Genomic DNA, 20762 nt, shown 5'->3' with positions numbered 1-20762 from the left:
AGTTCACTTACGTATATGTAAATACAAGTATATATTTGATATGTACCTGTGATATTAGACTATGTATGCAATTTAGTATTGCATATTACATAAATCAAATGTAGTTATAGCACTCTACATTTGGTGAACAATTCAAAACATTCATGTAAAAATTCACAAAACCTTCTAGCATGAACTACATTGACAGGGTTGCATAGTACTTTACAATGGTTTTCCTTTGATATAGCATTGTCTGAATTGTAGATGTTCAAAGGGTAATAGTAATTAGAAAAAAATGTGAAGAATTTTTTTTTATATCTCTAAATAAATGGAGAGAGAGAGAGAGAGAGAGAGAGAGATTTCTTTTCTTTATTTACATGTATATCTGTTGATTACAGTTCAGATACTGGGTTTGTGAGTTGAAATTAATCAAATGAAAGTAGTAAAAATTCACCTTTATATCGTATAATTTACATATTAGGATTTTATCTAGGTACGTTATTCTGGTTTGTGGAATGCTAATTTATACTAATTTAGAATAATATAAGCTGTATACCAAAGTGGGTCTTCATTGGGCTTTACGGCTCTATGCATCGAAAATAGAGATCGGGTTCAATGCGTCGGGTGTGAGATTCACACAATATATGCTGAGCGCGAAAGTTGATATTGACAGGCGCCATGATGTTATACCGGTGTAACCGTGGTGGCGGTCGCTGGTGACCAGGGTCGCTCTTAAAGCTGTATGGTCCGAATTACAATATTTTTTTCCATCTCGTAAAAACGCTATTAAATTATCGCACGTATGTAGTTATGAGACTGTACGACATATCATAAATTATTTCACCTGTTTTAACCCAAATAATTTGATTTTAAATCGATGTTTACAAATACTGCCACTTCAAGTGACAGTCACGTGACCAGTTCAAACTTTCAGATCATCGGTGGTCTTATCTGTGTAAAGCTGTGTATTTTGTTATAACAGTACCGTACCATAAGTTTAATAGAAATAAAAATATCAAATAACTCTTAGTAATTCGCTGTTTTACGCTCTTTCAGCCTTAAAACTAGACAGTTGCGTATGAATTAATACACCATATTGGGATTCCCCAGACGCGCGTGGGTCTATTTATAGACGTCTATTATGGGATGATTTATATATGTAGCCACTATATTTACTTTCTAAATAATATTCGCACTGTTTTCTTTTACATGCAGATGTTTTCAAGCATGTAATTAAGGGAAAGTTAATAACTTTATAAAGTAATTAATCTCCTTTAAAGTAATTATGTACAAAAATAATACATGAACATCGGGTCATACAGCTTTAATAGAATAAGGGAAAAGAACGACTCGGATCACCGGCTTCTGCGCATGCGTGGTATTTAACTCGAAGCGGTGCCCTACTGGTTTTAAATCCATAGTAATAATAAACCCCCTTCTCAGTTTTCTGTTTCGTATGCACATCATAACTTGAAAGATACAAATTAACTTGTATTATCCAACTCCAAAATTGATATTTTAATGCATAAGATTTCTGAATTATGTCTAAGATATCTAATAACGAATAAACAACTTGAAAACAATGGCTGTTTATTCAAAGCATATTTACAATAGTGTTATCTCCATAACAATTCCTAAGTCATCTTTTATATTTTAATCACATGATAACAGGTGTGAACAAGGCACAGCTAGACGCCTTAAACTTGGATTAACATGCAGGTGTAAACAATTACCTGTAAATAAAATAACACCAGGTTATTCTACCGTGACCAACCTTCGTAATCATAAGTACAAATACCACTCGCCCAATTTACGAACAATACGTAGGCACATATTCAACATTGTTTTATTATTTATTTATCTATTTTGCATAGTATGTTTCTTCTCTCACCCTCTTTTATTTCAAATATATTTTCTGATTATCTGAATTCAAATTATCTCCGATATGCGAACAACCACACATCTACTGTATACAACTTGGAGGTTTACTTTGGGTGTTTTTGTACAAAAGTGGAAGACTTTCCTATTACGAGATAATTCTTTTTGTGTTAAAATTTAACCAACTAGACTCTATATACATGTACATATAGCAGGATCGTGTATAGGAACCAGCAGGCATGAGGGATCGTGCCATCCTTCTTATTCCCAATAAAAACCATAAGACAACAAAACTAACGTCTGGCGGCTTTTTTCGTCTTTATTTACCTAATATCTATTTATTTATTTTCAAGGTCAACGTATATCTGTTCACTTATGCCCCAACTATAATTGCTTACAAAGGACACGTTTCAGTTTCACGAAATTAGTCAAAATAGGATTCATGTTTGGTATACGGACAAAAAGTCACAGGATAAACGTCACTGGACAGAAAGTCACAAAATATGTAGAAAAGTCACAAAAATGACTTAGCAAATGAGACCCCATATATACTTTTAAGATAATAATAACAGGTGGTACCCAAATGCTCACTAAAGCTGTTGTTCAGACACCAGACATTTCTTACAGTGGATAGGAGGTACAAGGGAATACATGTCATCATTATTGATGTTTGTTTTGCCACATTTAGCACCTTCAGTTCATTATTAAATGTTCATTATCAGATAATAAGAAAGGAAAAATCATTAACTTGTTTATATATCAATTATTATATGATAGTTCACTTACTTCTTGTTTTGACAATGATCTGGAGTGAAAGGAAGCCAACCATAATTCTGTCATCAGATTTTGTTTTGACAATCATTACATGTAATACGTAGTATACTAAACCAAATGATCATCAAGCTTATTTCATCGAAATAAGAAATCTCTCTTTTTAAAAATCAAAATGATATTTTACAATAAATATGATAAAAGGAATAACAATTTTATAATTATTATCAAAATCTCATAGAAAATATAAAGTTTGCATATATATTTTCTTAAACTTTACAAAAAGAACAGATGTTTTCAAATATATATAAAAAATCAATAGTTTTTTATTTTCTTATAAACTGTGACTTTTTGTCCTATGACATTTTGTTCTACTATCATAAAATTCTAATTGTGACTTGGTCTTATTTTCTTATGAAATTGTGACTTTTTGTCCTGTGATATTTTGTCCTACTTTCATAAAATTTCTGATTGTAACTTTTTGCCCATGGTCATATTGGCCGTGTCTTTTTGTAATTTGTAAAGCTGTAAATGGTTTGAAAGGTACATACACTCTAAAAATGGTGTTTAGATCCTAAACACAAAGTTAAACACATTTCTTGTGTACAGTTTTGAACGCTTCAAAATCTAAACATGTTTAACACTTTCTGTGTTTAGGTTTTAAACATGTTTAACACTTTTTACGTTTAGGTTTTGAACATGTTCAATCCAATGTGTTTAGGTTTTGAACATGTTTAAATCTCTTTGTGTTTAGGTTTGGAGCACGTCTAACTAATTGTGTTTAGGTTTTGAACATGTTTAATTCTTTTTATGTTTAGGTGTAGAACATGTTTAACCCTTATTATGTTTAGGTTTTGAACATGTTTACCCTTATTGTGTTTAGGTTTTGAACACGTTTACCTCTTTTGTGTTTAGGTTTTGAACATGTTTAGTTCTCCTTGTATTTAGGTTTTGACTTTGTCTCAATTACAAAATGATTTGCTAACCTTCTATTTAAAACTCAATTCACAGCGTTAAAGAGTCTTAAATAGTAGCTTTCTCTTCTATTATAGGAGAATAACATTGCAAAATCTAGCAAGAATATCCCTTGCATTACAAACTGTGTCTATGGGATCCATGATGTTTCAAATCGAACAATGCGGGTAAAGTGATTTCCTACACACAAAGAAAACCGGAAAACACTTATAAACAGATATATTCACAAATACACAGAACAACTTACAAGGAGTTAACAAATACAATAACTACACTGCTGCACTTTCTAAAACACGTCCGATTGCCTAGAGTTCGCGGGTAAGAGAGAGAGAAAATCTAAATTTTTAGTATTAAAATTTGTATTTGTTAAATAAATACTTACCTTTATAAATTTAGATATTCACCTGCTTGCAGTCTTGTATCGGAAAAAAACCATGTAAACAAAAAAGCACCCTTCGTGACCCGCCACCTCTGACATGCTCAGAAACCAACATCCGGTATCATCTATTCTTTGACATAAAACAAAAAATTAGAAGGGGGATGAAGGGGAGGTGGGTTGGGACCTCTGATTTATAAAGGTAAGTATTTATTTAACAAATACAAATTTTAATACTAAAAATTTAGAATTTATCACAATAAATACGTTACCTTTATAAATTTAGATAAGCAGAATTCAAAGTAGAGCTGAATCCCCCTGAGATTGGCAACTAGGAGGAAAAACCACTTTTTGAGCTGAAACTAGAGGTCCAAGCGAGAACAAACTGTCACTATGAAGGGGCATAGATCTAAGGTAATGGTTATAAAAGGTACTATCAGACCTCCAATAACCAGCTGACATGATTTCCGACATAGAGGAGGAATTGAAAATAGCCCAGGAGCAAGACAAGGCTCTAATTTCATGTGCCTGAACTTGAACACGAGACAAGGCTTCTGGAGATGAAGATTGGTAAGCCATCTTAACAGTATGACAAAGCCAAGTAGAAATAGTCTTAGCCGAAATATCACTTAGACCTTTCTTAATAGGAATGAAAAGTCTAGTAGAACCAGAAGGTCTGAGCGTTGACGAAACAGAAATATATTTCTGAAGTGTACGCACTGGACATAAATCCTGATTACCTAATGATTTAGGTAGAGCAGGAATAACAATAGGTCCAGAACCTTTGTCTGATAACTGATTCTTGGCTAAGAAAGATGGATCTGTCAACAGAGTAACTGAAGAATTATCTGCAGAAAATCTGAGTCAAGAATCTGCAATGGAGAAAGCATGAATCTCACTCCTTCTACGACCAGAAGCTAAAGCTAATAAAAAACAGCACTTCAAGGTCAAAAACTTAAAGGGAGCTAAAAATAAAGGTTCGAAAGGAGGAAATTGTAAAGTCCTAAGAACCAAAGCTAAATTCCAGGATGGAACCAACCTACGTTGTCTAGGTCGTTCCAAACAAAAATTCTTGACCATGAGGGACAAGAACTCATTCTTCCCAAAATCAGGACCTCCTGACAAAGCTATAGTTCTGGATAAAGCTGAACGATAGCCCTTAATAGTAGATGGAGAGAAACCTTTGTCTTCAAACAGATAGACTAAAAACTCAGCTAACTGTTGGACAGTAACTGCGAGAGGATCAATTTCCTTTGAACGACACCAAGAACAGAAGATGTTCCACTTAGAGTCATAAATTGCTCCTGTAGATTTTCTGACTGAACTAGAGATACGTTTGGCTGCTCTGTCAGAAAAGCCATCCTGTCTGAGAGATTCCCTGACAGTAACCATGCGTGTAGATGGAGGTTGGAAAGATTCTGATGAACTTTCCTGCCTTTGAATTGAGACAAAAGATCTTTCCTGAGAGGAAGCAGAATTGGTCTCGCACAACACAGTTGAAGAAGATCTGGAAACCAAGATTGTTTTGGCCATGCTGGAGCAATAAGAATGGTCTTGCAAATTTCTACCCTGATTTTGTGTAAAATCTTGGGAAGGAGGCGAAAAGGAGGAAACATGTAAGAAAACATCCCCTTCCAATCGAAAGACATTGCATCCACTGCTAAAGCTTTGTTGTCTGGAATCGGAGACACAAACGTTGGCAGTTTGCAATTCAGATGCGTAGCAAAGAGGTCTATATGAGGACGATCCCACTTGAGACAGATCTCCTGAAAGACTGCTGGATGTAACTCCCATTCTGTATTCACTGGATGCAGTGACCTTGAGAGAGCATCCGCTACTAGATTCAGATTGCCAGGAACATGCCTGACTGACAAGCGAATTCCCAGGGAACGGCAAAACAACAGAATTTCTTTGCACAGAAGGTAAAGAGACTGAGAATGTGTGCCGCCCTGATTCTGCAGATAAGCCACTACTGTTGTATTGTCTGTGGCTATCATCAGAGATTGACCCTGAACAAATTGGGAAAAGTGTTTCAATGCCAGAAGAACAGCCCGCATCTCCAGTAAATTGATGTGTTCTGTCAACTGGAGACCGGACCATATACCTGATGCCTCTCTGCCTTCCAGGGTAGCTCCCCAGCCTGTCAGAGAAGCATCTGTAAACAGGGTCATAGAAGGAACTGGGGGGTCTAGCGAGCAACCTATCATAACATTCTCTCTCACTCACCACCACAGAAGATGAGGATACAATCTGGGAAGAATGGGAATAACAGCTTCCCACTGTTGTGAGGCTGGTACCCAAAATTCCAGAAGATACCACTGAATGGGGCGAATATGAAGACGACCTAAAGGTACTATGCCCATCAGAGAAATCAGAAAACCTATCAGTTGTAGAAACTGGCGAGCTGAAGCCTGTTTGGCTGAAAGTAGTTGATCCAACAGATACTGAAGCTTGAGAAATTTCTCCTCTGAAGGAAGAACTATCCCAAGATCTGTTCGAAATTGTTCCCCTAGGAAAATGAAACTCTGACTGGGAACTATCTCTGATTTTCCCCAAGAAATAAGGAAACCCAGCTTCAACAGAAGATGAATAACTCGATGAGTATGTTGATGAAGAAGGTTGAAAGAAAAATTCTTGATCAGAGAATCGTCTAGATATGTATGGATGAAAATGGACTGGGAGTGTAGATACGCAACCACTGTTTGAAAATTTTTTGTGAACACTAGTGGAGCAGTAGATAGGCCAAAAGGCATTGCCCTGAAAGCATATACCTTGCCCTCCCAGACCAGACGAAGAAACTTCCGATAAGCCGGAGCTATAGGGACATGAAAATAAGCATCCGTCAGATCTAAAGAAGACGTCCACATCCCTGTATGGAGAGAGGTTCTGATCGACCTGTTGGTCTCCATTTTGAAATGTGGAATCACCAGATACTGATTCAGAAAAGAGAGGTCCAACACAGGTCTCATTTGTCCATTCTTTTTGGGTACAAGAAAGAGACGAGAGTAGAACCCCCAACCTAGAGGTGGACTTACTTCTTCCAATACATTCTTTTGGAGAAGTAGAGACACTTCCTCTTGTAACAACAGATTTTTCCACGGGTCTCTGGTCATAGAAAATTCCAGAGGAACCGCAGAGAGAGGAGGCTGTTCTCGAAATTGAAGCTCTAAACCCCTCCGTAGCACAGAAAGAACCCATTTGTCCGAAATGAGACGGGACCAATGAGGAAGAAAAAGAGAGAGGCGTCCTCCCACAGGAAGATGAGGAAAGGGAACACCTACTTCCTCGGAAAGAGTGGATTGTGCTACAGGAGGGGGGGGGGGCATCAAAACTGAGATTTCTTACCCTTGGCTACTTTGGGTTTTTTATTATTAGATCCAGAAGCCGATGGGGAAGAACGATGCTCATTACTTCTCTTAAGATTATTTGAACCTTGCAGAGAAGAGCCAGATTTAGTAGCACCTTGCGACTTACTTCTAGAAGAGTCTGATTTAGAAGAACAAGAAACACGCCTAGAACTACCATTGTTGAGTTGTACATCTACTTTAACAGTAGGAGGTTCTTTGTGTAATTCCTCTTGTAATTTGCGTAAAGAGATGCCAAATAACTGCTCTTTATGAAGAGGAGAAAAAAGTAGGTTGTCTTTAAGAAACTCAGAGACGTTAGATTTTTGAAGAATCTCTTGTCTCCTAGCTAAAGAAAAATTGGCAATAGTGCCAAGATTCAAGAGCTGAGAAGTGCAAAGACATCTATCTACTTGGAGAAGAAAAGAACGAACATCATCAAATTCTTCGCCCTTATCTTTAAGAGAGGCACCTGCAGCAGCAAGAAAGTGCTCCGCATACTGTAAAGCTGCGGCAACACCCCGAAGATTGTTCTCCGACCTAGAATAAGAAGTCTGAGATAACTTGACCCCCTCAGAAGACTTAGCACCAAGAAGATTGGAAAAAGTCTTATCAAAAACAGGTTGAGATTTTCCCAAGGAAACATCATGAATATCAAAATACTTCATTCTAACCTTACCAGGGAAAGAAGATGTACTAAAAGCCAGATTTTGTCTAACTAAATTAGAGGCCTTATTGGAGGACATCTGATCGTCGACAAGATGAGAATTAATGGAAGCCAATGCAGATTTAAATGACTAGACTCGGGAAAAGAAGCATACGACTTAGAAGAATCTCTCACAAGACCAGAGCAGGACTGAAAATCAGAAGGTTTGTGAGAACTCCTGGGAGGAGAAACTAAAGAATCGGGACCTGACAATTCTCTACGAATTGCGTACACTTTGGCTTTCAGAGTGAGATTCTCTACCGGAAGTTGCTCCTGAGAAAGCCCAACTTCATCGACTGAAGGAACCGGAGATAGGCAATTATCACTGAGAAAAGATGCCTCTTGACTACTGGGAGCCAAAGATAATGAGTCAACCTCCTCGTCCGCTTTATTATCAAAAGCGGGCCGAGGGGTGACAAGAGCAGCCCCAGGAACAGTGGGGGACGTAGCTGATTTGCTTTTTTCAATCAAATCTAGTCTACGTTCCACTGTCACAAATTTTGAAGAAATAGAAGCCTCCAGTTTCTGAATAGAGGAAACCAAACATTTAATTTCGTCCTTATTGGAGGACTCCATTAAGTTTGGTTTACTAACAAAACCTTGCCCTGTCCACACAGGTTGAGTCGAGTAGGGATAAGGTGGCACAGAATACATGGGATGAGGAAATCTAGCTGGCCACCTAGACCGATAAAACGTCTCCCTACGATTACCCGAAGGAAAACTCTCAGGGCGAGAAATAGCCACCGGACTACCAGGAGGTCGCGTAATAGTAGATGTAGCTCTAATTTGACCTACCGAAGTAACCGGGGTAGGAGGAATTCCTGGGGAATCCATGACATTCCCATAAGAAAGAAAAGGGTCAGATTCCATGGGACCAAAACTTCTAGAGTCAACAGAGTCCCAGTACTCTCCCTCTACAGCAATAAAAGGTAATTTAACATTTTCACCTTCATTCGCCATAATGCTTAATAATGTAATAAAGTAATAACAAAAAATACCATGCAATACTTAGCCAAAATTAGCAAGTAGAAAAAGTTCTTTTCCTCCTCGAGAAAAACGTGACTGCACTCCACAACGGCGGAAAAGAAAAGATGATACCGGATGTTGGTTTCTGAGCATGTCAGAGGTGGCGGGTCACGAAGGGTGCTTTTTTGTTTACATGGTTTTTTTTCCCGATACAAGACTGCAAGCAGGTGAATATCTAAATTTATAAAGGTAACGTATTTATTGTGATAAATTCACGTGCAGGCTCAGAGGACTCCGAGCCCGACCAAAAATACTAAAAATCCACCCCCCAAAATCACTACACGGGTTTGGGCGGTTCTTCTCAAATTACATTGCAAGTCTATTTCTATATTCTAATTGCCGAAACAACACGGTTGACATTTCCGCGATACATGTTAAAGACAAAACCATTAAAAATCACTTATGCACATATAAGAAGTAAACTATACATGGTTAAATATCATCCGGCAAGTACAACTTCAACAATTTTTTTGTCTTTGATATGCTAGTTTTCGCATAACAGGCACTGTCACATGTTGAATTAAAAAAAAAGGGGGGGGGGGCATCAATTGCAACTGATGTTCTCTTTCACAAGATTTAAATGAATTTTGTTCCAATGCAAAGTAAGAGTGATGCATTGGTTTAAATTAACACTAAAGGCACGTCTAATACCAGAGACAATGAATTACACTATTTTTTAAAATTCAATATGTATGTGTCCAGACCTGTTCAAGTTGAAATGGAATTCCAGATCAAAATTTTCTGGATACTCCTAAACTCTGCTCATTTCCAACAGGAAAGGGTTGAAGCCCATAGACGGCTCTTCTAATGGTTCCATCAATTTTGGATATCGACCTCGACAGTGTATACTTGCAATACGGCGTATGATGTACACTATGGTCACTATCGGGACCTGGTACACTATAGCAGTTTGAAGTATGGCAATTCTGACATGCAATTTTTTCTGCAATTCGAATTTCATTTACAGAAGACAGGAATATTCTACATGAAGACTGTAAAACTAATGTCAACAATGTTACTAAGCTTATCATGTTCAAAACCTAAACGCATAGACGTTTAGGATTGTGTTTAGACGTTTAGGAATGTGTTTAGCAAGTGTTTAGCATGTTATTTTGTGTTTAGATACTGTATTTTTGCATAGCTAAACATGTTCTCAGTCTGAACATGTTTAGGGTAGAACATGTTTATTACACTTCGCGTTTAGGATATAAGCACAATCCTAAACACGTTTAGACCTAAACACGTTTAAAAAGTGTTCCAAACCTAAACATTGTTTTTAGAGTGTAATTTCAGCACAATGTATATATTAATTATGACTTTAAAAGTTGAAATATTTTCATGATCCTGGTTCTAATTAGGAACATTTATTTGAATCATTTTTTATATATCATAAAATTACAATTTTCTTATATCAAATTCATGACAAGGAACTACGTAAAAATGAGCAGTACTTTGAGTGAATCTCATTCTTTGCAGTCAGCCAATAATATGATAGGACTGGCTTCACGAGTATGTACAAAAGCCACGGTATCGACGTCCAGTTGTTTAATATCATCATGAAAGCTGCTGTCTTTGGATCGTCTTTTGTCTCGCGTCTCGGAAGATCTACCGAAGCAGACCCGAGAATAAAATATTTTGGAGTTGGTGGCATGACAGCAAAGGAGCCAAATCAAACCTGCCTGCAAAACCTGCTTCAGTATTCCCCTGATCGAGTTTTCATTCATCTCGGTGGAAACGACATTAGCGTTGACGGACAACCTAGGAAGGTGGCTGAAAACGTCCTACAACTGGTGCAGGTCCTAGAAGACAGCGGAGTTGGAACTGTTCTCGTGGGACAGATTCTAGACAGAAATAAGAAAACCTAGGGGAGGGGACTCACCCCCACCCCCTCTAAATCCGCAACTGCATAGATTTGTAGACTTCTTTATATTTTGAATTAAGGTATGCCATGTATAATGAAAGGATAATGAACAATTTTGAAGGATTTAGATCAACATAAATGTTTATTGTCAAATAATGATGAAAGTGAAGCAGATGAAATTCACATGACTGGTGAATGATTCGAAGCTGACATTTTTGCACTTAAGACTTTTAAGAAGAGTTGTCTGCCCTTTGTATAAATAAGAAAAATCTAATTTTCTAAAAATGTGTGTGGTCAATGATTAATTTTATTTCATATTTTCATTAAGAGAAAGTGTATGTAACTTTCTACCAAGAGATTTGTATGAAACTATAACTTCTTTTTAAAATATTGTAATAAAACATGCTTCATATTTTGTCAGAACTGACTAGGGTATGGTCTGTAAAAGTTGCACAAGGTGCAAATGGGTGACGGTTTGATTTGAAATAGCTCTAATTTAAGTGTAGTTTCAGAATTCAGGAGAGAAAAAATGGGGAAAATAATTATTTTGAATTAATGAAGGGAAGAAATGCATTAAAATGCACCATTTTAAATCATTCTTTTTAAATGGGTTAACCTCCCCCCAAACCCCACAGTAAGGTATAGATTTGCCACTGTATTTGAGTGCAACCTGATGTTATTAAAGAACAGACGTAGCTCAAAAATTGCAAATTCACATGAAATTATGCTACTCTACAGATTACTTCGAAAAAAATGTATAATTCAAATCCAACAAAAAAATCAACAGACTGATTGAAATGGATTACAGATTAAAATGTATCACAATGAGGGAAATTGGGATGTTTTGGAGAATTGACAAATTCAATGCAGAAAGAATTAAAAAGATCAGTAAATGATGTCATAATACTTGCCCTTTGACCTCTAAATATCAAGGCTCTACCATATAGAAATTTCATGCAAATGATTATGCACATTTTTACTGTATGCTCGAGAATGTCCAATATATAGGATGTTCTCTATTCGTTTTTCACAGGGTAAATAATTCATATTGTTCATTCCAAAGATAATTGATTATTGCATTAGTATAAATTTTCTTCTGGCATGTTTTCAAAGAAATGAATTTAAACTAATTTCACGTGTTTTGAACTACGTGAAGTAAATTATTTTAATGGGATATGAACTCCACATCTCCATTCTTAACATTAATTCAACATAAATTATCCACTTTTCAAATACTGAATGTCTGATATCATCATTGAAAAACACTAGATATATCTATAGATATGATGTTTACCTAGAAATGTAAACCTGAGTCGGTCAAAAACAGGCACCTATCTTCTTAGTCAGGTTAGTGTTACATAACCATGATAAGTTTATTGGATTGGCTAGTTGTGCTTTGTGCTCATTTAATTACAAATGAAAATTAGTCATGGGGCTTGGATTATTCTGACCACAAACTATGTCGAAAATCTGCTTTAAATTCATAAGTAATTGCGCAAAAAATTAAAACTAAATACCTAAGCATTTCAACACCTACATAAAAATATTTCATTGACATAGCTGATGGCTTTTCGATATTAAAAAACACAATAGAGGAAATTCGAGTCACAACTTTGTTTTTGAATTAAACTGGTACAGTGTGATCATGATTCGCATTTATTCATACTAGCAATTAAATCATAGACAATAAAAACAATATTATTTACTTTTTCTTTTTAAACCACTATCTTACTTTCAAGGTATTGTTATCATAATCATAATGATATAAGGTATCACACCGGTAATTATTTTCACTACTGTATATATTACTATAGAGGGGAAAAAATCATTAAAAATCAGTTTACAAAATTAATGCCGAATAACGCAGTCAGACACGTTCTATGTTACCTATCTCGTCTGCCGACACCAGAAAAACAACACCCTACGCGGCATTTTCGAAAAAAAATTACCCGAAAACAAGACTACCCTCAAATCCACGTGTTTTTCACATGTGTGAAAACAGCCAGAGTGCACCTCAGGAAGTAGCCTCAGCTACCAACAGCAAATAGTTCCTTTGTATACACTTGATTATTTCTACAAATTACACAAACTTTCCTAATCAGGGGTACAAAAATTAAGAGAAAAGAAGAAGAGGAAATGAGAAAAATCGCACAAGGAAAAAAAATATTTCTTTAAATATATGGAACTACAATTGACTAAGTTCATTTTGATTGGACAATTACCGGTGTGATACCATAAATCAGTCGAGACTCCATCGCTCGAGTACAGGACGACATTGGTGGGATGCCGATCTCGATGATTCTTGCATGTAAAATGAATAATTATTAGTAAGTTTCTGTTGATATTTTTGCTAAAGGAGCTGCACTAGTTATATAATTTAATATATTAGTTAAAATGCACGTCTTCTTATTAAAATATGTGCATAAATGAAGTTCATATGCCGATCACAATTTCAGATGTAGAATTAAAAACCAAAGCATTTTCTGGTTTTTAAAACAAAATAATTCAATAATACCAATTGTTTTATTGTCTTTTGGTTTTTTTTTTCATCACCAAACTTCACACTAATTGCTGATTACAACCATATAAAATGTTTACAATTACCTATGGGTCGAATTATGCGAGCGTCGAACAGCAGGGCTACCGCTATATTTAGAGCGACCCTGAGCACCAGCGACCGTGGTCACCGCTACACCGGTAAACAACATTTTGAACATGAATTGAGAACAGGAGTTGAATCAGTTGCTGCAGATATTGAGGAGAATCTTCCAGTCATTGAGTAAGTGAATTACTGTGTATCTTTTAGTTATAAACTCTCTAATATATTGTTCAAAACGAAACTGACCATCGCTCATATTGTATGTTGTTGCGTCAAATCGGCTATTGGTACTTTGCGGAACGGAACGGAACCGATTGTGGGGTACCCTAAGGGGGAATCCACTGTAAAAAAAAAATTTGGTTGTAAAAATAAAATACTGGACTTTAATCTTCTAGTTATATACATAATTGTGTCCACTGATGCTGGCCTAAGAGAAGTAGAGAGTTGTAAAAGAGAATACCTGGATTTAAAGTTTTATTTTTTAAATATACAATTGTGTTCAATCATCTGACCTTTACTTCTGCGTTGATATCTGTAGTTAATGTATAAACTATGCTTAATTTTCGATTTGCATTTATTACTGATATAAAATGGATATTTTCTGCGCTGGTTCCGTTCCGTTCCGCAAAATACCAATATCCGTGTGGATATTAGTATTTAACGGAACGAAACATCGAAATTCAAGTGTTTTTTCTACAAGTGCAAGTAGTCTGTTATTATTCAAGTGTTCTCATTCTTTTTAATCGCATCTTAAGACACCGAATTCTCTCACTTCTTTTTCTTTTGTGCTTTGTTTTTTCGGGGGTGGGGGGTGGGGTGTAAATTAATGCCACGTTATTTTCTCCTGTTTTTGTTGAAGCTTTCTTTTTCATCGGTTTATTATTTGATCACTCTGAAAGTCAGAGGAATTGTTAATTTCAAATATATATATATATATATATATATATATAAAGCACAAACAAACAATTATAACACCCAACCTTACGTTTACCCCTAGGATCTAAACGATACATGTGAAAATGAATTAATTAATATATAAAGCACTAAATATTCACAAATAGGTACTGAAAATTTTCGTCCCAGCCCGGGGTCGAACCAGCGACGTACGGCACCCACCGCCTAGCAAGATTGTCAAACCAGTGCGTAAGTCCACTCGGCCACAACGACTTCCCTAAAAAGGAAGCTTTGTTATGCTCCTAAAGCGCTACTTATACACACTGATGCAATCCCACACAGTCGCTGTGTCATTCAGTGTTTAAGATATTTTATAAGGAGAGTGGATCTCTCGATGCAATTGTATAGAATATTTAATATAAAGCACAAACCTATATATATATATATATATATATATATATATATATATATATATATATGGGTGCCGTACGTCGCTGGTTCGACCCCGGGCTGGGGCGAAAATTTTCAGTACCTAGTTGTGATTATTTAGTGCTTTATATATATATATTATATATATATATATATAAAATTTTCTGCATTCCAATAATGATGACAAATGAAAACCTCACAAGAAAGGGACTGAAACTTTTCGAGGATACACACAAGTTGAAATAGTTGCTAGAATTATAAGATTCCGTTCCGTTTCGCTAAATACCAATAGCCGTGTGGATATTAGTATTTAACGGAACGGAACGAAACATCGAAATTCAAGAGTTATTCTACATCTACAATTAGACACTTGCTATTCAATTATGCTCATTCTTTTTAATCGTACAGAATCTTAAGACAACGAATTATCTTTTTTCGATGGGGGTGGGGGTGGAAATAACTGCTTTCACACACATACATGTGTTTTTGAACATGAGTGAAATTTTTGATTGCAATTTGTTTCGGTTTTGAAGGCGCATTTTCACACGTGTTCAATCGCATCTTCAGACACGGAATTCTGTTTTCTTTGTCTTTGGGGGGGGGGGGGGTTGTTTGTTTGATTTTGCAAATTAATGCCACGCTATTTTCTCCTGTTTTTGTTGAAGCTTTCATTTTCATCGGTTTATTATTTGATCACTCTGAAAGTCAGAGGAATTGTTAATTTCAAAAATCAATATACATATAGATATATATAGGATTCCGTTCCGTTCCGCTAAATACCAATAGCCGTGTGGATATTAGTACTTAACGGAACGGAACGAAACATCGAAATTCAAGAGTTATTCTACATCTACAATTAGACTCTTGCTATTCAATTATGCTCATTCTTTTTAATCGTACTGAATCTTAAGACAACGAATTATCTTTTTTTCCAATGGGGGTGGGGGTGGAAATAACTGCTTTAGCACACATGCATGTGTTTTTGAACATGTCTGAAATTTTTGATTGCAATTTGTTTCGGTTTTGAAGGCTCATTTTCACACGTGTTCAATCGCATCTTAAGACACCGAATTCTCTCTTTTCTTTTTCTTGTTGTGTTTTTGGGGTGGGAGGGGTGGGATTGTAAATTAATGCCACGTTAGTTTCTCCTGTTTTTGTTGAAGCTTTCATTTTCATCGGTTTATTCGATCACTCTGAAAGTCAGAGGAATTGTTAATTTCAAAAATCAATATACACACACATATATATATATAGGATTCCGTTCCGTTCCGCTAAATACCAATAGCCGTGTGGATATTAGTACTTAACGGAACGGAACGAAACATCGAAATGGAAGTGTTATTCTACACCTACAATTAGTCTCTTGTTATTCAAATATGCTCATTCTTTTTAATCGTACAGAATCTTAAGACACCGCATTATCTTTTTTTCCCTATGGGGGTGGGGGTGGAAATAACTGCTTTCACACACATGCATGTGTTTTTGAACATGCGTGAAATTTTTGATTGCAATTTCTTTCGGTTTTGAAGACGCATTTTCACACGTGTTCAATCGCATCTTCAGACACCGAATTGTTTTCTTTTTCTTTTTGGGGGGTGTTTTTTGTTTGTTTTTTTGTTGGTGTTTTTTTTTTTTTGGTAAATTAATGCCAAGCTATTTTCTCCTGTTTTTGTTGAAGCTTTCATTTTCATCGGTTTATTATTTGATCACTCTGAAAGTCAGAGGAATTGTTAATTTCAAAAATCAATATACATATCGATATATATAGGATTCCGTTCCGTTCCGCTAAATACCAATAGCCGTGTGGGTATTAGTACTTAACGGAACGGAACGAAACATCGAAATGAAAGTGTTATTCTACATCTACAATTAGACTCTTGCTATTCAATTATGCTCATTCTTTTTAATCGTACAGAATCTTAAGACAACGAATTTTCTTTTTTTTCCTATGGGGTGGAAATAACTGCTTTCACACACATGCATGTGTTTTTGAACATGTCTGAAATTTTTGATTGCAATTTACTTCGGTTTTGAAGATGCATTTCAATACCTGTTCAATCGCATCTTAAGACAACTAATTCCCTCTTTTCTTTTTCTTGTGGGTTTTTTTTTGGGGGGGGGGGGTGATTTTTTTTGGGGGGGGGTAAATTAATGCCACGTTATTTTCTCCTGTTTTTGTAGAACCTTTAATTTTCATCAGTTTATTATTTGATCACTCTGAAAGTCAGAGGAATTGTTAATTTCAAAAATCAATATACATATAGATATATATAGGATTCCGTTCCGTTTTTTTTTGTTTTTTTTTTGTAAATTAATGCCACGTTATTTGCTATTGTTTTTGCTGAAGCTTTCTTTTTCATTGGTTTATTATTTGATCACTCTGAAAGTCAGAGGAATTGTTTATTTAAAAAATCTATATACATATAGATATATATATAGGATTCCGTTCCGTTCCACTAAATACCAATAGCCGTGTGGATATTAGTACTTAACGGAACGGAACGAAACATCGAGAGTCAAGTGTTATTCTACACCTACAATTAGTCTCTTGCTATTCAATTATGCTCATTCTTTTTAATCGTACAGAATCTTAAGACACCGCATTATCTTTTTTGTCCTATGGGGGTGGGGGTGGGGTAGAAATAACATGCATGTGTTTTTGAACATGCCTGAAATTTTTGATTGCAATTTACTTCGGTTTTGAAGACGCATTTTCACACGTGTTCAATCGCATCTTCAGACACCGAATACTGTTTTCTTTTCGGAGGGTGTTTTTTTTTTTTTTTTTTGATTTTAATTTTTAAAAAATTTTTTTTTATTGCAAATTAACACCACGTTATTTTCTCCTGTTGTTGTTGTTGAAGCTTTCATTTTCATCGGTTTATTATTTGATCACTCTGAAAGTCAGAGGAATTGTTAATTTAAAAAATCAATAGATATATATAGGATTCCGTTCCGTTCCGCTAAATACCAATAGCCGTGTGGGTATTAGTACTTAACGGAACGGAACGAAACATCGAAATGGAAGTGTTATTCTACACCTACAATTAGTCTCTTGTTATTCAATTATGCTCATTCTTTATAATCGTATGTTTGTTTTGATTTCACTTAAATATTCTCCATAGGGACTTAAACAATATTCAATTATAATTCAAGTGAAAATGTATATTCCAAATACGAACTAGTTCTAATTGTAACGGGGACCGTTACATATGTTCCCCAAACCTCCCCCAATTAAAAAGTGATGTCCTTGTGAATCTATAGCAAAAAATCATTTTATTTTAGCCTTTAATTACATGTAGTTCGTTCAATATGGTCATTTCAGTACCAAGAAATGAAAGAAAGCGTTGCACGTGCATACACGCGCACGCGTGTATGATTCCGAATTTTTGTTGATGTCGTTCAACAGGCATTTGTATCATATACCCACAGTATGAATTTCATAACGTTTCCACCAAATATAAGGAAGTTATAGCGATTTTAAAATCGTCCAATCAGAAATCAGCACACGTGCATGCACGTGCTGAGCAGTAATTCTAACCAAAGCAATTTGTAAGGAGTACCAAGATACATCTAAACCCCTAATATGAATAGAATTTGATGAAAAACAAAAACGTTCTCGTCCTTTAAAAATTGAACATTTAAAAAACGTTGCACGCGCATGCGCGTGTGCGTTGGCATTTTTTGTTACACCAACATATAGATACACATATTGTCTACGTATGCTGTGAATATCATCTCATTCGCTTCATAAATAAGATAGTTACAAACGTTTTAGCATTATCCAATCAAAATGAAGCGCACGTGCATGCGCGTGCAAATTGGTAATTTTGACCATGTAAATCAGTTAAGGGTCTCAATATCTACCTATGATATGAATTTCAAGCCATTTCAATGAACAATAAAAAAGTTAGACTGATTCCAAAGTTAGCGTACAAATTTTGTAATGCGCGTGCACGCGCATGCGTGCGCGTGCTGGCAAAATAACTATTATTTTTCATATGTACAAATGATATACTATCATCCTATTTAGGTTTTATATCGCTTCCTTCAATATTCTGATTTTCCATTTTTTGTACCAAAATTGCAATGCACGTGCGCGCGCGTGCATGCACGTGCAAACAAAATGACTATCACTATGCACATCTACAAACGCTATACTATCATCCTGCAAAGTTTCATATCGATCCCTTTTGTAGTTTCTGAGAACACTACCGGACAAAAAAGTACCGGAGAAAAAGAATAATAATAATAATAATAACTAGTTCTAATTGTAACGGGGACCGTTACAGATGTTCCCCAAACCTCCCTCAATTAAAAAGTGATGTCCTTGTGAATCTATAGGAAAAAATCATTTTATTTTAGCCTTTAATTACATGTAGTACGTTCAATATGGTCATTTCAGTACCAAGAAATGAAAGAAAGCGTTGCACGTGCATACACGCGCACGCGTGTATGATTCCGAATTTTTGTTGATGTCGTTCAACAGGCATGTGTATCATATACCCACAGTATGAATTTCATAACGTTTCCACCAAGTATAAGGAAGTTATAGCGATTTTAAAATCGTCCAATCAGAAATCAGCACACGTGCATGCACGTGCTGAGCAGTAATTCTAACCACAGCAATTTGTAAGGAGTACCAAGATACATCTAAACCCCTAATATGAATAGAATTTGATGAAAAACAAAAACGTTATCGTCCTTTAAAAATTGAACATTTAAAAAACGTTGCACGCGCATGCGCGTGTGCGTTGGAATTTTTTGTTACACCAACATATAGATACACATATTGTCTACATATGCTGTGAATATCATCTCATTCGCTTCATAAATAAGATAGTTACAAACGTTTTAGCATTATCCAATCAAAATGAAGCGCACGTGCATGCGCGTGCAAATTGGTAATTTTGACCATGCAAATCAGTTAAGGGTCTCAATATCTACCTATGATATGAATTTCAAGCCATTTCAATGAACAACAAAAAAGTTAGACTGATTCCAAAGTTAGCGTACAAATTTTGTAATGCTCGTGCACGCGCATGCGTGCGCGTGCTGGCAAAATAACTATTATTTTTCATATGTACAAATGATATACTATCATCCTATTTAGGTTTTATATCGCTTCCTTCAATATTCTGATTTTCCATTTTTTGTACCAAAATTGCAATGCACGTGCGCGCGCGTGCATGCACGTGCAAACAAAATGACTATCACTATGCACATCTACAAACGCTATACTATCATCCTGGAAAGTTTCATATCGATCCCTTTTGTAGTTTCTGAGAACACTACCGGACAAAAAAGTACCGGAGAAAAAGAATAATAATAATAATAATAATAATAAGAAGAAGAAACAGAGTAAAAACAATATGTTCCCAAACTTTGTTTGGGGAACATAATAATAATAACTAGTTCTAATTGTAACGGGGACCGTTACATATGTTCCCCAAACCTCGCCCAATCAAAAAGTGATGTCCTTGTGAATCTATAGCAAAAAATCATTTTATTTTATCCTTTAATTACATGTAGTACGTTCAATATGGTCATTTTAGTACCAAAAAATAAAAGAAAGCGTTGCACGCGCATACACGCGCACGCGTGTATGATTCCGAATTTTTGTTGATGTCGTTCAACAGGCATGTGTATCATATACCCACAGTGTGTATTTCATAACGTTTCCACCAAATATAAGGAAGTTATAGCGATTTTAAAATCCTCCAATCAGAATTCAGCACACGTGCATGCACGTGCTGAGCAGTAATTCTAACCACAGCAATTTGTAAGGAGTACCAAAACACATCTAAAACATTAATATCAATAGAATTTGATGAAAAACAAAAACGTTCTCGTCCTTTAAAAATTGAACATTTAAAAAACATTGCACGCGCATGCGCGTGTGCTTTGGCATTTTTTTTGTTACA

The 20762-nt window shown here is 35.7% G+C and overlaps 3 protein-coding genes across 8 annotated transcripts in view; 1 reads left to right on the top strand and 2 right to left on the bottom strand.

The window, feature by feature from the left end:
• Positions 1–9117, bottom strand: part of LOC125649793 (spectrin alpha chain, non-erythrocytic 1-like) — a 157580-nt gene extending 148463 nt beyond the window's left edge. The window contains exons 1-2 of the mRNA XM_056165159.1: positions 9028–9117; positions 3986–4112 (exon numbers count right to left, since the gene is read on the bottom strand). The gene's annotated coding sequence lies outside the window, so the exon portion shown is untranslated. The remainder of the gene's footprint in view (positions 1–3985; positions 4113–9027) is intronic.
• On the bottom strand, positions 5194–6186 carry LOC130054986 (uncharacterized). The gene has a single exon (XM_056166127.1). The coding sequence runs from the start codon at positions 6184–6186 to the stop codon at positions 5194–5196; it is 993 nt and encodes a 330-aa protein (XP_056022102.1).
• Positions 9118–13455: 4338 nt separating the features above from the next.
• The window catches only part of LOC125649804 (probable serine/threonine-protein kinase fhkB), a 29424-nt gene continuing 22117 nt past the window's right edge, over positions 13456–20762 (top strand). For 5 of the 6 annotated variants that reach the window (XM_048877601.2, XM_056165191.1, XM_056165194.1 and 2 more), the window contains exon 1: positions 13480–13695. Coding sequence is in view for 1 of the 6 variants with exons in the window: in XM_056165195.1 (XP_056021170.1) it covers positions 13523–13695 (173 nt within the window). In the remaining 5 variants the exon portion in view is untranslated. Of the gene's footprint in view, positions 13696–20762 lie in introns of all 6 variants that reach the window. The other variant, XM_056165195.1, reaches the window with a different exon arrangement.

Source organism: Ostrea edulis, chromosome 5 (assembly GCF_947568905.1).
Source record: "Ostrea edulis chromosome 5, xbOstEdul1.1, whole genome shotgun sequence".
Classification (NCBI taxonomy): Eukaryota; Metazoa; Mollusca; class Bivalvia; order Ostreida; family Ostreidae; genus Ostrea; species Ostrea edulis.
Note: the sequence above shows the minus strand (reverse complement) of the source record. Positions and strands in the feature narration are given on the sequence as shown.

Coding starts and splice junctions, on each gene's coding strand:
- LOC130054986 (XM_056166127.1), bottom strand. CDS start 6,186: ATGATAGGTTGCTCGCTAGACCCCCCAGTTCCTTCTATGACCCTGTTT.